Below are 18,126 nucleotides of genomic sequence, written 5' to 3' on the forward strand. Positions count from 1 at the left end.
TTACATTGAGATCCTATCCCTACGCGATTGGGCACTCAGCGATTCCACGAAACCAGTCTTACATTACCAGTGGTTACCGTAGCCGGATTGTGCAGACGTTAACCAAGAATAAACTAAATAATTGCACAGAATGACTAAATTGGGATGCAGATTCGGACACAGGTTGATATTCTGGCGAATTTCATGGTGAAATGCGATTCCATGGAGCATCTCTTTCACCAAATCAACAGCACCCCCATGCGTGGAACATCTGTGACCGTCTGCCATCGATGTGTTGCACAATGTTAGAGGGCTGTTTTGACGGGGTTGAAAACCGCCAAGGGTTCTATGGGCGTTTGAGCCTCCACAGCTGTCAGCAGGCCCGGAATCGTTCCACTACGTTGCGAATTACGCATTGCAGGTTATTTTTCAGCTTCAAGTTCAATTGACTCTATAATGGTGTTAATTAAGTCATCTGAATAGGATCTTCTCTATCAGCTTCATGCAGGATATCACCATACACGGATCACCAAACTAATGGAGTGATGATATCAATCGTAACGAGGAACTCATCAGAATGTTTGACACAAACCTAGGGGGGAAAATTCCTGAAATTATTCGAGCTGACACCGAACAGGAAGTTAAACAAGGTGAACGAACCGTGTGAAGGGCTGTAGGCTCGTCTGGTAACGAACGGCCATCCGACACGGATGACTGGTTTGTACACACCCATGACATCAAGAATGGCGGGGTAAAATAATCGGTGCATCTGACATCCACAAACGTGATACCTATCCAGTCCGCGGAACAGACGAGAACGACAGAAAACTAATCAACCCAGTGATGCTTTCCACGCATGACTGATTGAAACTGGCGGAAAATGCATTTACAATGATTAGGTGTTTGAGATGAGTAATCAGGGAGAATGGACTGCTGAGTTTGAATTTTTCCATTCTGTGTGCACTGAAGAAGTCTCACCCAGTCCAGAGAGGTAGGAGGCTTAAAAAGGCCACCAAAATGATAGGCTAAACTAGGTGTACTGTAGAACAACAGCAAATTAATTTGTTTCGAATCTTAAACGAAATCAGACGGGACACGTGTCTCAGGAATAAAGCATCAAAAACACAAGATTCACTGCCTAGAAAAATAATCACCAGTCAGACGAGACACCGAAGGGATAGTCAGTAGGATCAAACGTCTTGATTGGGTCCCACCTGGCCAGCTTAGCGTCGTCATACCCGTATCGGTTCAGCTATCGATATCCAGCAGGCTGGTACCTTACGCCTTTTATCATTCAACCCCTCCATGTGCGGGATAACTTTTGGGTGAACCTTTCAGGCAGTCACTCCAGAAGAGAACACCTAGACGAAATATCACGGTTGACTCCGTTAAGTAAAACATCTCACAGTATATGTAGATTTTCCGAACGAAGGGAGTGTTCCGTTGACGTGCGAAATGCAATCCAAGGCGGCCTCTAATAAGACTGTAAAACAAGTTTACTTTAAACTAATGAGGTCCAAAAGTTAAAGACATTGTTCTGCATACTCTCGTTGAAGATCCAGGTGAAAGGGAGAAGGCCTTCGCTGCGGAGTTGTTTATTGGAAAACACCAACTGAACAGTTGCATACTAGTGGACAGGGAAGGAAAACTCTCATGTGCATCTTGTTTATAAAAACTGAATATCCGTCTTCTTCTTGAACGCATCTTCCTGAAGTGGACTGGATCTTCACTGACTATCAGTCAAATGTAAACGAATGCTACATAGCAATTCCACAAAGTTTGTAATAAATCCCACTTTCCAATAGACGCAAAACGGAGTTACGAGAAAAGATATTACTCGCATGCCCCGTTAGTAGCATCCATCGTTACACTGGTAGACAACTGCGTATTCCGAAATAAATTGGCACACACAGATTTGTCTTGGTAGATGTGTGACGAAGGTTCGACTAAGCCTACATTTTTAAATGAGGACAAGTTAATGAACCGTATAAGGAATACCACTCATTCTTGTTGACTGTCAGTGGGTGTGGAATGAGGTTAGATAGTGGTGACCGATCTGTGTTACACGGTGGAACGAGTTGCCAGGTTGTCCGTCTAGCAGTCCTAACGATAGAGAGCAGTGGGTTCTCACACGCAACTGTGCTTCAATGTACGGTCGGGCGCGAACATGGTTCGGTGCCAAATAACGAAGGGTATATCAAGCCAAACGAAGAGCCTAACTCAACTTACCATTTTTGCATAGTCACCACTGAGTCGATAGACGTGAATCACGCTGTCCAGGCAAATGTGGAGTGAGGGAATCGCTTGAGTGCTGATCGGTAACAAGCTGTGAGGGAAGGTCTGGGGATAATAGATCGAAAAATACCAGAGGTGTCAATCAACTAAGTATAACCTTGTTAGGGCAAGATCTACTGTTTTCAAGAGCTCTGGCAGTATTCAAAACAAACTGCCACCAAACACTCCATTCCTTCAAGAGAACCAGGGTACTAAGTAAATTACGTACCATAAACTAGAGAGATCCAAATGAGTCTCCTGTTAACGCCAAACTGGTTCGTTCAATACGTGCAGATCGGAGTGCAATTAGAACATAGGGCGACTCGGGAACGGCACCCACCTGATCACAGAAAATTCAGGTTTGTCTATTGCCGGGCAATGACGGAGATGTTGATGGAACCGCGAGAAAGTTAATAACCAACCGATTGCCAGCTTATTATAGTTTCGCGCTGTTCAGATTCTTACCATAACAGGCAGTTTGAATACAAACTCCGTCTCTCTTGCATCCATCTAAAAACAGTTTTGTTCGGCGGCAAATACGTCAGAAATCTCCCAGTCCCAAGCCTATCGGCGATCCATGCAAGTGCAAGTCAGTACAAATCTACGTACCTCCAAACTTAATGTACGATAAAATTATGATGTAGTCGTGCGAAAGAGGGTATACACCGGCTTTTCTCGAAAGTAACAAAGACAACAAAAAATTGGCCTCCAGAAATGTGCACGTTTGTCTCACGATCTACCAAGAGCTTTGATTAGAAGGTCGAGATTGGCACTGTTTACGCGTTTGTGACAAAAGTGACACAAAATAACCAAACAAGCAGACATGTTGGTCTATGTTCGAGGGTAGATTTTCAATAGTCTTGCTCTTGAGGTGAGTGCAGTTACGTGCACGCCCTTAGCAGTGAGTAACTCAGTTAACCTTAATACGATAAGGAAAAAGTTAAAAAGAGGACCGAGGACAGGAAAAACGGCATCAGCACTCGAATTGTCAACTGCAACGCGTCCAACAACGTAGAAAAAAGGTAGAATGACCTGTTGAAACAAACTAGCTGCGTGAATTATAGGCCAGAACACACTTTACGGCGTAGCTTTCTATATCGTGACTTTATAGGGAAAGGTTTTACTTCACTTCATACAGTCAGATAAAACAAAGGTGTTATGTGAGCTGAACCTGTGCTGTGAGTGTGGTTCGTATTCTGATCTAATGTGTCCATCGTTGTGGACAGAAACGCTTCGGGTTCACCGATGCTTTCAACCCGACCTTTTGTTGACTGAGGCCTACTATTTTCATGGTATGAAAAGTCCCCAGAAAACTGTGAACAAAAACTCGAGATCAGGTTTGAAATGTGAAGAAAAAGTCCGACTTCCTGCGTAGTTGCAGGCAATATAATCACAAAAAATAATACGAACAAGACATGAAGCAACAAATTAGACAGCATAATGTCAGTTCGACGGGCAGCAACAGGAACACCAAATTTGTATGATAAGCTATGAAAGACGAGAATCCCACGTTTCTCGTGCCCCACTCGCAGAATATTGGCATTCATAATATGATTAGACAGCAAAAAAAAACAACCATGCAAAAAAGAGCACTATCTGTCACTCTAAAGATCCGCTACCTCGCCAAAAAAAAACATAGTATGGAACGCGACGATGAGGATAGGGGGTAGACAAATGTGCTGCTCCAAATTAGTTCCAAGCAGAGTGCAGACTGCAACATATGGTTCCGTACAAAAATTTCACATCCATAAAATAAGAGTAATTGGGGACATCATCATCATCGTCACCACCACCACAATCAACACAGTGATTTGTGGCGCTGTGCGCAGATGCGTTTGGCAGTAAAAGACGAGGGACTATAAGGCTTGAACACAGACAGTAGATTGTTGGTTAGGTTGGGTGAAGATTGGACGTCGATTAGTACCCAGACCGATCACACTGTAAGTTATTTGCAATTCAGGTGGCATTTAGGTGTGATTAGGGGGTAGGCTGAACTTTTAGTTAATGGTGGTCGGCAACAAATTGTCGCGATAATTCTGCAGCAGACGGCGTAAGGCTTTTCGCATCTGTCCGAAATAGTTAGTTACTTTACTACTGTCTGCATAGCATTCGGAAATACAGCACACAGTCGTAACACATATGTAGTAATATGCAAAGTGCTTAAGTTGCACTCCTACGTGGTAACCTCTTCATGCACCGACCACCATCAATGTTAGTCATTGTAAACTTTCTTCTGACGTTGACAGCGTATCAAATATACTATAAGGATCAACCAAAATAAAGTTTGGTACATGTCCGAACATTGACTGCCGCTTGGTTGGAGGTTACAATAGCAAGCAGGTTACACGATAATCCATCAAAGGGACGGACTCCACCGTCGTAGCCATAGTGATGCTTTTCTTGGAGGGGGGTTGCCGAACAGCAGCAATGTTTAGGTCGCCCTAGTGATACGTCCACTATTATCATCCAGAACTGGAACACGGTGTCCTAACAAGCCGTTCTCCAAACAGGGGCAATTGGTTCCAGTCCCCTGAATTCTAGCATTGCAGTGATGCGCAAAAAACGATGGTACTTTTCGTCAAAGGTGAACGCTGCCTGTTGCTACACTCGATGCTTGTCTAGCCATGGTGAGGTAGGATGCTCGCTGGTCAAATTTTGCCGCAACATGGCTTGATAGAACAGATTCAGGAGGTTAAGATGATTACCCGAACGGTTTACATTGAAGTGGGACGTAACAGGAGGGGTTCTATATCATGGTTGTGGTATTCAATTCTAGGAAGGAGTAAAATCGGTAGTAAACACAGCTTGCCTATCGGAACTGGTCAACATAAACACTTCTGTGGAGTATTTTCCACCATGAGTGCTTTATACTTTATTCAAAACTGAAAACTTCCAGAAACAACCCAGAAGACTTAAGGAACAACACAAGAAAATCTGCTTCCGAAGGGGCACAGTCCACACGAGAGATCAGTTTGACTAGATCCAAAAAGCAGAATGGGGAATAAATAAGCCCTCGTAAGCACACGCATAAAGGTGTCAAGTTGGCTCAGTTCAGCGGACAAACCGACGGCCATGATGTCCAGTGTACAGGTAGCTCAACTTTCTGTGGGATCAGTGGTCAAATATGAGGCAAAGTGTGGTCTGTTGATAGCCACAGCACGAGTCCTTGGAGCGTAGGAACTCCCATTATGACGCTCTAGAGAGAGTGGTTGATATGAGGGAGGGGCTGCTAATCCTATTCCAGCGTATACGTCACTTTTGCGCAATTGTACCACGGAAAATACTTTGCTGCCGTACAATTAATTGGCTTCGTCTATATCGCACATATCCCAGGAATTCAGGGCCTAACCGTAATCAGTCTTCGGAACGTTACAAAATGCTAGTAAGTTCTCAATCAATTGGAAAATGTTTAAGACCGGTTGAGTGGCCATCGTTTTGAGTGGGTTTTGTTCTCATTGAATGGCAGATCACTTCAGTCCCTCACCATTTTCCTGTACTACCTTACTGCCAAGGTTCTAGACATCTACTGTGTTTGTAATCAGCTTAGCTGAGGCTAGCGAATATCGGAGCACCTGACCACTTTAGCTTCCGTAAACGACAGTTAAAATTGACTCTGGAAAAAATTCAATCGAGGTTTGTCTTAACACGTTCAGTCTGAGACACTCTATGAGTACAGTGTACTGGTATTGACACTTTTAGCGATTTCTCATGCAATCCCCCATCCTTCTAAAACAAAGTCATTTTTGTATCAGCTTATTAACACTAATGGGGACGGAAAATTTACCATCTTATTCGCAGGAAAGCAGTTTTTAAGTACAAACTGAATGTCTTCTGAACCGGAGAAAATGAAATATAGAAGCGAATTCCATTTGAAAGAGCACAGTCATTAGTTTGGTCATTGTTACCAGTCCAACTTTAGGCTTAGTTATTTGAAAGGCAAAATCAACTTACAACGGACAAAATGGTATGGTCCTATAGTTTATTCCTTAACCTTGAAAAATGAATAAGCATTTTTCGGTCCCTCGTTTATGAAACAATGTGCATATACAAGAACGGAAGCCAATGTGAGGGTAGCTTTGGAGAGGTTCGAACCCGGGTCGTCAAAAAGCAAGTCCAGGAAGATCTGGTAACAAAATGTCCAGATGTAGCACCCTTTCGATGCCTATTTGCCACGCCACTCGAAGGAAGCACGAAGGCTGGGAAAATACGAGGTTGCCCAAGCCAAGACAAGATGCAGAGGTTGGACTCGAACCATGGCGCTTCCGGTAGGTCATTTCACGCTCTTAAGCACCGAGTCACCTCGCCCCCAGATCAAGTAATATGTAATCACGAATGCAACAGATAAGAGAGCTATGAATACGATGTTACAATATGTGAATCACTTGAAGTTCGGATGTGATGGGTGTACGATTAATGAGCAGGACAGCTATACAGGAGCCGTCTAACTTTTTCCTAATTTTCCGACATTCATTCCAACAGGACTTTTTTTAAAAAGAGTTAGGCAAACTGGCAGCGCATGCAGTCGAGAGAAACCTATTGATGATTTTCACTGAGAGGGGCGTCATGCCGCAGTCACCTTGAAGACACGCGCAACTTACACAAGTCAGACGAAGGAAAGCAGAGGGTGACGGCACATTCTGACATCTAACACGGTGCATCGGGTCGGTGTGTCTGTGGCTTGGATACCTGACTATAAATAATGCGAGGCTAATAAAAGTTGATTGAGCGGCTAACTAAATCACACTGACGTGGGAGAGAAAAACCGTGTCTAGTTTCCCAACATCCACATCTGACCTGTACCTGCCATTGTACAGCTCACCGCGACTACGATTTCCAAAAACAGTCTCAGTATAGAGCGCGTTTAAACATCCAACTTCGATTTTGATAAGGCGCAACAGACAGTTCACTTGGTCCTGATAAGTGAGCTCAAATGCATTCTACCCATATCACCGAAGATGCTTTACTTGGTGACGAAAATCTATCAGCTCGAATTAAAATATCTCCAAGTAAACGTGGGGTGATTGAGGAGGTCACATCACAGCGAAAGATCGGGTGTAGTGAAGTGTGAGACATTCCTGTCATTCATGTTTAGCTAACCTTCAGACGAACAAGTTCTCGGGCGTGTTATCCCGGAACAACTGTGTAAGTTAGGTAATTCCTCACAACACAAATTTTTCACAGCAGTGTCAATATGCACTGTGTGAGAAGTACCACCGACAAGATCTCATGAATGGAGAGGTCACTAATAAGGGTAAGAGATGAGACATATTTGGAAATGAAGGTGGAAAATGTTGGCCGCTAACTTCATATCTGAATTGCAAGATCTCAGGATTTTTAGGAATAATAGCCAGTTCCTACCCCATTGTATCAGCAACCTACACCTTATTCGCGAAATTCTTTTTTGGAATCGAATTAATCAGCTTCCAAGGAAGATTTACAAAAGTCCTCTCGTTTCCCATGTAACCATGTTCTTGGTGTTATGTGTTTGACTCGACAAGACCCTCGCAGCGAAATCCGACTCGAGAATTGCGGTTCTTGGCAAGTAGGAGTACTCTGAGCGTTTGGCTCCATTGTGTTGATTTTATTAAATGGATCAGAGACAGGTTTGAGTTGCGTTTTCAAGCAAAAATACTTCTAGACTGCCTTTCCCGTTTCCGTCACGTTTTTGAGAACAGTTGCAGGCATCTGAAAAGCTGTTCAGAAGCCAGAGGATTCCGGTTGTCTTAGCGACTGTCAAGGGAGCATCAACGTTTGGCACACGACTAGTCTGTATGGCAAAATGGAATTCATGCTAGTTCTGTTGAATCAGCTGTTTGGAACACACCAAAAAGTTGGTTGTCGAAAAGCTAACCGTAGTCTGATGATGGAGGAGCCGGACACATCAATGCAATTTTCGTCACAGTTGAGTTACACTTCTGCTTAGAAACATTGGTCAATTGAAGAAGATCGTTCGGCTGTAGCACCCCTTTGGTCATGCCACCAGAAGTAAGCACGAGGGATGAAATACTGCGAGGGTTGCTCAAGCCTAGACAGGGGAAGTCGAGGGGCCGAGGTTGGGTTCGAACCACATACCTTCCGGTCAGTAAATTCGCACTCTAACGACGAAGCCAACTCACCCCCAAACCTGGTAACATGCAATCACGAATGATAAAATTAAGTGTGCTTGTTTAGCTTAGTTTCGAAAGCCACAGAAGGCGAGGATATATTCTAGGAAAGTAGAACAGGAAACCGGTGTAATTTTCTTCGTTGACTACTTCATCCAGTGGAAACAAGTCAGGATACTGGTCTGTCAAACGTTTGTTCATCCTGGCCCTATAACTAAATGGTAACCCAAAGTGAGAGTCTACAATGCAAGCGGACACATGAAACTCAAACAGATGTCAAAAGTGATGTAGTCGTGCGATACTTTGTTGAGGCAAGAAACCTTCAAAGCTGATATTCAAATAGAGCTTTATTATGAACAAGAAAACTTACCCAAAAACCAATTCCACATCGATATGATTAACTGAGAAGGGCGAATACCTTGCTTTCATCGGCACTAGCTAGTAACCCATGGACTATCAAAGCGAAAGAAACGATTTTTTTGTCTTACTCTTATGCAAGCAACCGTACCTTCCCGATTCATAGAAGCGCTCCAAACGCTTGTTTCATCGAAGATCTTTACCGTACGGAAATTCCCTGGGAGGGTAGTCCGAAAATCACTCGGGCATAATGCATACACGTTGGTTGTGGGTGGCTGCGGGATTTGTAGAATGCACGTTCACGTCACTCTTATTTGAACAGTCGTCCTGGCGCAATCTGGTGAGGCCATATCAAAGGAGGGAAGCCCTTATTAGAGCATGTCAGCAGAGCAGAGGTCTGAATTCCGCACATGCGAAGCCAGTATGTTACTGCTCAACCATCGCACGCTGGGCGCATCTTAATTTTCAGTTCTGAACAGGTGCATATGTTTGCACTTGAGTGATAAACGAGGTGGCTCAAATGGGTAGAGCGCGAATTTACTGACCGGAAGATCCGTGGTTCGACCCTGATCTCTACCTCTCGACTTCCCCTGACTAGGCTTGGGCAACCTGGCAGTATCCCAGCCCTCGTGCTTCCCTCGGGTGGCATGACAGCTAGGTACCGAAAGGGTGTTACAGCTGAACAGTTCTTTAGTGATAAGCCCGGCGCCTTGAACGACGACCCAGTAACACATCTTGGTTGCGTCGATCGGTTGGCCCACATATCAGGATTTCGCAGTCAGATAGCGCCACAGACGCTTGAAACCTACTGGATGCGTTTTTGTTTAGTTGAGGGTGGTTGTGGGATTTACAGAATACACATATTAGCTGAAAAGCAGCATCGACGTAAGCAGTGATGGACGAACAGTTCTCATACACGGGAGGCACAGTGTACTGGGTGTACAAGATCTTCACTCGTGAAAGGACCGTAAAATCAAACGTCAGTGGCATTCTGCTGGACGGTCCCATGTCTATCTACGTTGCAAAGTAGAATAGGCAAGTTTGAAAGGGAAATATGATAAGCTCCGAATTTCTCTGGAGCGGCGAATTCGATCATCGTTTCCGATGGAGCCATTTGCATGAACACTCGTCACTGATTGCTTTGTGCGACGGACGGAGCGAGTAAACAATCCGACAGTCTGACCACACCCCTGACAATGTTATTGCGGTGAAGATCGGCAACCATGTCGGGTTTGTACTGAAAGCTAATGTCAACCACTATGAAGACAGACCAATTTGTTCGTGGTGGAGTCATATGGAGTTGTCCCAGAAATAGACGAAAACAATGAGATAGCTGGAAACCGCAAGAGATACAGTTGGTGGGTAAATAGGCTCAGCAATGATATGGAAACTAAACCGGTGGGTCGATTTCGATGGAACGCGGGCAACCGAGGCCGAATATAAGTAAGAGACAAGGCTGTGATCGAACAGGCTGATATCTTGTCTGCAATAGATACTTCTAGGGGAAAACTAAGTGTTAAAAAACTCAAACAGGGCTCTTAGTGTTAAGCAGGTCCAAATGGCCTAATTTCTCGTAAAAATAGGCGACAGAGAAAATGGAAATCTCACATGCCGATTACACCCGAAATATTCATTTTGGGCAGCCCAACTGGCCTTGATACAACAGTAATTAAGAGTGGTTAACCGGTCACGGTTATTTACATACGCATACTGAGTAGCACGATATCGTTCGCGCCTAACCGAATATGGAGACCTATTCTGCCAGTTCAGAAAATGAGTTCATGCAGGTGGAGTTCGATATGCAGTTTTCTGAGTCATGTTTTTGCATGCTCTGGGTTTGGTGATTCTCATTATGATGTCAAGTTCTAAGCATGCACCGCGAGGCGAGACGTAACAAGTTGGGGAATTTGTGCGGAATCAGGCGAATACGTGAGGTGTCAATGAGTCGTAAAGTGGCCTCTGTTGATGTTAAAGGAAGGGTATAGTATCTGCGTTTTCTGCCAAGATTAGCGCAACAAACGGGTTCCAGCTTAATCACCCTCAGGATTACATCGATCCGAACAGGTGGGTCGTCACACACAATGCATGGGCCGCAACGGATTCAGATAAATGAGTTCAGCGAGTCAAATTCGAAAACATAGGAGAAAGCCGAATCGTACATAAACTAATTGTTGGGGAGCGAAAGTTATGTCACATTTGAGTGTCTGAACGGGACTCAACCAAAGAAACGGTTAGGCGCCGAACACGATGAGGACAAAAACACGTGGAGAGTAGCTGGAAGCACATGCTTAATCTAGATTATGGAATATACACGGGTTGATATCGGGCACCAACGAGACCGGTAAAACGACTAAGTGTGGAAATCAGTAAGGTATACGATGGTTCGGCTGCAACCCATTCGCATCCTGCTTCATCAAAGTGAAAAGCTGGAATATCCACTTACTTGCCACACAATGACCTCGGCCAAGGCCGGTTCGGCGATAAACATGGAATGAACGTAGGTACAGATGATGTTTTGAACTTCCCGTAGGACACTGATTTGTGACCTTAGGGTCTGAAAAAGGCAGAAAAGCGGATGGTCACCGAAATGAAGCAAGACCTGTAACAAGACAGACTCACAAAAGCGACGTCAGAAAGAGGCCGACAAATTGTCTACACCAGCTGAGACGACTTCTTAGTACAAAACAGAAAGAAGGGTAAAAAAGGGTAAATTTGCGCCCAACACAAATTTTTCACAGCAGTGTCAATATGCACTGTGTGAGAAGTACCACCGACAAGATCTCATGAATGGAGAGGTCACTAATAAGGGTAAGAGATGAGACATATTTGGAAATGAAGGTGGAAAATGTTGGCCGCTAACTTCATATCTGAATTGCAAGATCTCAGGATTTTTAGGAATAATAGCCAGTTCCTACCCCATTGTATCAGCAACCTACACCTTATTCGCGAAATTCTTTTTTGGAATCGAATTAATCAGCTTCCAAGGAAGATTTACAAAAGTCCTCTCGTTTCCCATGTAACCATGTTCTTGGTGTTATGTGTTTGACTCGACAAGACCCTCGCAGCGAAATCCGACTCGAGAATTGCGGTTCTTGGCAAGTAGGAGTACTCTGAGCGTTTGGCTCCATTGTGTTGATTTTATTAAATGGATCAGAGACAGGTTTGAGTTGCGTTTTCAAGCAAAAATACTTCTAGACTGCCTTTCCCGTTTCCGTCACGTTTTTGAGAACAGTTGCAGGTATCTGAAAAGCTGTTCAGAAGCCAGAGGATTCCGGTTGTCTTAGCGACTGTCAAGGGAGCATCAACGTTTGGCACACGACTAGTCTGTATGGCAAAATGGAATTCATGCTAGTTCTGTTGAATCAGCTGTTTGGAACACACCAAAAAGTTGGTTGTCGAAAAGCTAACCGTAGTCTGATGATGGAGGAGCCGGACACATCAATCCAATTTTCGTCACAGTTGAGTTACACTTCTGCTTAGAAACATTGGTCAATTGAAGAAGATCGTTCGGCTGTAGCACCCCTTTGGTCATGCCACCAGAAGTAAGCACGAGGGATGAAATACTGCGAGGGTTGCTCAAGCCTAGACAGGGGAAGTCGAGGGGCCGAGGTTGGGTTCGAACCACATACCTTCCGGTCAGTAAATTCGCACTCTAACGACGAAGCCAACTCACCCCCAAACCTGGTAACATGCAATCACGAATGATAAAATTAAGTGTGCTTGTTTAGCTTAGTTTCGAAAGCCACAGAAGGCGAGGATATATTCTAGGAAAGTAGAACAGGAAACCGGTGTAATTTTCTTCGTTGACTGCTTCATCCAGTGGAAACAAGTCAGGATACTGGTCTGTCAAACGTTTGTTCATCCTGGCCCTATAACTAAATGGTAACCCAAAGTGAGAGTCTACAATGCAAGCGGACACATGAAACTCAAACAGATGTCAAAAGTGATGTAGTCGTGCGATACTTTGTTGAGGCAAGAAACCTTCAAAGCTGATATTCAAATAGAGCTTTATTATGAACAAGAAAACTTACCCAAAAACCAATTCCACATCGATATGATTAACTGAGAAGGGCGAATACCTTGCTTTCATCGGCACTAGCTAGTAACCCATGGACTATCAAAGCGAAAGAAACGATTTTTTTGTCTTACTCTTATGCAAGCAACCGTACCTTCCCGATTCATAGAAGCGCTCCAAACGCTTGTTTCATCGAAGATCTTTACCGTACGGAAATTCCCTGGGAGGGTAGTCCGAAAATCACTCGGGCATAATGCATACACGTTGGTTGTGGGTGGCTGCGGGATTTGTAGAATGCACGTTCACGTCACTCTTATTTGAACAGTCGTCCTGGCGCAATCTGGTGAGGCCATATCAAAGGAGGGAAGCCCTTATTAGAGCATGTCAGCAGAGCAGAGGTCTGAATTCCGCACATGCGAAGCCAGTATGTTACTGCTCAACCATCGCACGCTGGGCGCATCTTAATTTTCAGTTCTGAACAGGTGAATATGTTTGCACTTGAGTGATAAACGAGGTGGCTCAAATGGGTAGAGCGCGAATTTACTGACCGGAAGATCCGTGGTTCGACCCTGATCTCTACCTCTCGACTTCCCCTGACTAGGCTTGGGCAACCTGGCAGTATCCCAGCCCTCGTGCTTCCCTCGGGTGGCATGACAGCTAGGTACCGAAAGGGTGTTACAGCTGAACAGTTCTTTAGTGATAAGCCCGGCGCCTTGAACGACGACCCAGTAACACATCTTGGTTGCGTCGATCGGTTGGCCCACATATCAGGATTTCGCAGTCAGATAGCGCCACAGACGCTTGAAACCTACTGGATGCGTTTTTGTTTAGTTGAGGGTGGTTGTGGGATTTACAGAATACACATATTAGCTGAAAAGCAGCATCGACGTAAGCAGTGATGGACGAACAGTTCTCATACACGGGAGGCACAGTGTACTGGGTGTACAAGATCTTCACTCGTGAAAGGACCGTAAAATTAAACGTCAGTGGCATTCTGCTGGACGGTCCCATGTCTATCTACGTTGCAAAGTAGAATAGGCAAGTTTGAAAGGGAAATATGATAAGCTCCGAATTTCTCTGGAGCGGCGAATTCGATCATCGTTTCCGATGGAGCCATTTGCATGAACACTCGTCACTGATTGCTTTGTGCGACGGACGGAGCGAGTAAACAATCCGACAGTCTGACCACACCCCTGACAATGTTATTGCGGTGAAGATCGGCAACCATGTCGGGTTTGTACTGAAAGCTAATGTCAACCACTATGAAGACAGACCAATTTGTTCGTGGTGGAGTCATATGGAGTTGTCCCAGAAATAGACGAAAACAATGAGATAGCTGGAAACCGCAAGAGATACAGTTGGTGGGTAAATAGGCTCAGCAATGATATGGAAACTAAACCGGTGGGTCGATTTCGATGGAACGCGGGCAACCGAGGCCGAATATAAGTAAGAGACAAGGCTGTGATCGAACAGGCTGATATCTTGTCTGCAATAGATACTTCTAGGGGAAAACTAAGTGTTAAAAAACTCAAACAGGGCTCTTAGTGTTAAGCAGGTCCAAATGGCCTAATTTCTCGTAAAAATAGGCGACAGAGAAAATGGAAATCTCACATGCCGATTACACCCGAAATATTCATTTTGGGCAGCCCAACTGGCCTTGATACAACAGTAATTAAGAGTGGTTAACCGGTCACGGTTATTTACATACGCATACTGAGTAGCACGATATCGTTCGCGCCTAACCGAATATGGAGACCTATTCTGCCAGTTCAGAAAATGAGTTCATGCAGGTGGAGTTCGATATGCAGTTTTCTGAGTCATGTTTTTGCATGCTCTGGGTTTGGTGATTCTCATTATGATGTCAAGTTCTAAGCATGCACCGCGAGGCGAGACGTAACAAGTTGGGGAATTTGTGCGGAATCAGGCGAATACGTGAGGTGTCAATGAGTCGTAAAGTGGCCTCTGTTGATGTTAAAGGAAGGGTATAGTATCTGCGTTTTCTGCCAAGATTAGCGCAACAAACGGGTTCCAGCTTAATCACCCTCAGGATTACATCGATCCGAACAGGTGGGTCGTCACACACAATGCATGGGCCGCAACGGATTCAGATAAATGAGTTCAGCGAGTCAAATTCGAAAACATAGGAGAAAGCCGAATCGTACATAAACTAATTGTTGGGGAGCGAAAGTTATGTCACATTTGAGTGTCTGAACGGGACTCAACCAAAGAAACGGTTAGGCGCCGAACACGATGAGGACAAAAACACGTGGAGAGTAGCTGGAAGCACATGCTTAATCTAGATTATGGAATATACACGGGTTGATATCGGGCACCAACGAGACCGGTAAAACGACTAAGTGTGGAAATCAGTAAGGTATACGATGGTTCGGCTGCAACCCATTCGCATCCTGCTTCATCAAAGTGAAAAGCTGGAATATCCACTTACTTGCCACACAATGACCTCGGCCAAGGCCGGTTCGGCGATAAACATGGAATGAACGTAGGTACAGATGATGTTTTGAACTTCCCGTAGGACACTGATTTGTGACCTTAGGGTCTGAAAAAGGCAGAAAAGCGGATGGTCACCGAAATGAAGCAAGACCTGTAACAAGACAGACTCACAAAAGCGACGTCAGAAAGAGGCCGACAAATTGTCTACACCAGCTGAGACGACTTCTTAGTACAAAACAGAAAGAAGGGTAAAAAAGGGTAAATTTGCGCCGCGCAGTGTGACTCAGTCCTGAAGTTATTTTACACATGGGTACCACCAACAGTCCTTCAGCCCAATTAAGCAGTATCGGAAATGCGGTTACGAAAAACAAGATGAGTTCGGAACTGTTATATGTGACTGCTTTCCCCGCAGCAGTGCCTTAGTGCCAGAAAAAAAACTCTCTGACAACGAACATAACAGCTTTATTCCAAACAAGCAAGTGCGAAAGTACAACGGCCCTGCGATGTATTTTGAAGGGCACCGTTTGACTTTGATCCTTGGCTGCCTGATCAGCGTTTAGTGGAGTTGGAGAGTACGAGTAGATTTCGGGTGTTATTGGATAATCTTCAGGAATGTGATGGATCCTGACAGGAACTGTTCCTCTCCATTGTGCTTAACTATGAGCATAACGTGGTGGCTGTATTAATCCGGAACAAACGACACTGGTATCGACTAAAAACAAGCCGATAACGAAGAAGGATGGAGGTTGGTTGGAGTTAAAATGCAGACAGACGGATCGGATGCTTTTGGGAATGAGTAATGTCATCTTTTGTAACTAATTGAGATATAACCATGTAGCCTCTGCCAAGGAACTTATGTTCACTGGCTGTTCGTGGCGGTCACGGCTAAACTGAAAGAGCCAAAATGAGTGTCGAGCGTTAGTGGTAATAGTAGTGGTCTATCCAAACCAAAGCGACGAAACGTGGTTCAGCTTCGGTTAATTGAACGGATGACAGTACCCGGTGGCCACCTTGGAAATGGTCCCAACGAATTCTCTGTCGTCTTGAGAGGTACATCTGGCTGCGCAAGGGCTAGAGATGCACTCTCCAGAAGAAAGCCAGGTGATACTGCGCACGTCACTTTGCAAAACTCCATGCGTCATTCTAGGACATATCTTATACACAGAAATCGATACTTTAACTCTCCCAGGAATCGACGAGCTCCGTAATACTACAGCTGAAAAGGACCTAGTTGGGGCGCCTCCCTACGCAACAGTTTAAAACAGCTCTAAGTTGGCTGTTGGAATGTACGTACAAATATGCATGCACCGACTTTCTTTAAGATCAGCATGTTTTGAATGCCGCGATCCGAGGGATAAGTAGAAGCAGCTCACCCGGAAACCGGAAGCAGCCATAACAAAACACGTAAGTAGGTAAACAAATAAGACAGCTTTCAATTGTGAGCATTTACGAGAAACCTAGATACTGGGAAGGAACTGAGCGCACAGCTTTGCAGAAGAGAAAACTGGCATGGTGACCAGAACGAAGGCATGCATTAGCTAGAATTCCCGTGTTTCACTTTCATGATGCGAGAAAGCCATAATCCTTTGCAGAGCCAGGACGGTGCTACAAATACTGCTGGCGGTATCGTGTTCACTAAATGAACCCATGGTATGATAGTGGCATAGTTGAATAAGGGCTTCACGGGTTCCTGGTCAGTATCATGCAAACGAACAGTTGCATGCTGCTGTCTGAATTCCACAAAGCAGTTAAGTGGCGTAGGTACAATCTGGAAGTAGAGTGATGAATCCATCAGATATAAGCTGAAAAAACCTGTGATGAATAGCGACAACGATGTTCCTAGATAGGCAAAAATTGAGACGAATATGGACGTAAACAGAAAAGCCATATGGTCGGTGTTTTTTAAAATTCTGGCATACCGTAAGTGAGAAAAATCCAGAGTGAGCTATTTATGGAATTTTGGTTGAGTGTCACATTGTTTAAAACGACCTGTTTGAAAGACACTGTCCCAATTATCTACATGACGGCGTGGTAAAAAGCAGGTCTGCTGTGCACGATCATCAAACTATTACCCACTGTGCCAACCAGAATACAATGATCTCTTCTTCAGAAGAGATCAGAAGGTTCATCCAAAAATGAGGTCAGAATGTGAACGGGTTGTCCTTACTCCGCCATTTTTTGCTACATTTAATGTCTTGAACCATGGATCGCACCTGGTAATGCCTGCCAAAGTATGCATTCACAACCTTCCGGTCGCCCTACTCTACTTTGTTACGACACAATCATGAGTTTTTTTGGTAAAGACAAACAGCGAGTGACGAAGGTAAATCATATCATTATCGTGTAATACATTGAGTAAGTGGATTGATTGATCCGCATCAGACCACATGGCTATTAGTGACTTGTCTTGTCTCAGACCATTTGGCCGACTTGGCTGTTGCAAGCCAAATGAGGTCAATGTCACAAAGGAAGATGTGCGACCATTCACGCGGTGGCGCTTTCGTAGAAGTCTGAGTGGTATGCCGCGGATGTACAGTGCATTCTACTCGACTATGGGCGTATTTGACAGTGAAAATATAACTTTCAAAGTGCTTCTCAGATGAAAGCTTCTCATGAAGTGGGAGCACTGTCGGTCGAACCTAACTCGACCGCATCATTTTCAAGGATTCTAGGCGTTTTGCAACCATGGGTGAAACCTCGTGTACCACAACTGTCAATCAGCGTGCGGAAACCACATGAATAGTGATCAGAATAGGAAAGTGAGTGGGAAACTATGGGACAAAAACAAAGAAAGATCGGTTGTCCAATCAGAGATCTGGCTCGTCTTAGACGTCGTGCACGTCATATTTTCCTTCGTCAGAACATATAAATAACATTTGATTGCATCTACGTCTGGCTGCATACCATGTCGACGTAACTTGGGTAATGCAATAATGTTCAGTTATC

At 44.5% G+C, this 18,126-nt stretch overlaps 1 protein-coding gene across 1 annotated transcript in view; it reads right to left on the reverse strand.

The window, feature by feature from the left end:
- T265_10692 (hypothetical protein) overlaps positions 1-18,126 on the reverse strand; it is a gene marked incomplete at both ends in the record, with an annotated part of 123,993 nt that overhangs the window by 20,064 nt on the left and 85,803 nt on the right. Inside the window, 3 exons of the mRNA XM_009177146.1 lie at positions 2,209-2,319; positions 11,158-11,268; positions 15,176-15,286. Coding sequence (XP_009175410.1) covers positions 2,209-2,319; positions 11,158-11,268; positions 15,176-15,286 — 333 coding nt within the window. The remainder of the gene's footprint in view (positions 1-2,208; positions 2,320-11,157; positions 11,269-15,175; positions 15,287-18,126) is intronic.

This window comes from Opisthorchis viverrini (assembly GCF_000715545.1).
Source record: "Opisthorchis viverrini unplaced genomic scaffold opera_v5_395, whole genome shotgun sequence".
In the NCBI taxonomy this organism is placed as follows: Eukaryota; Metazoa; Platyhelminthes; class Trematoda; order Opisthorchiida; family Opisthorchiidae; genus Opisthorchis; species Opisthorchis viverrini.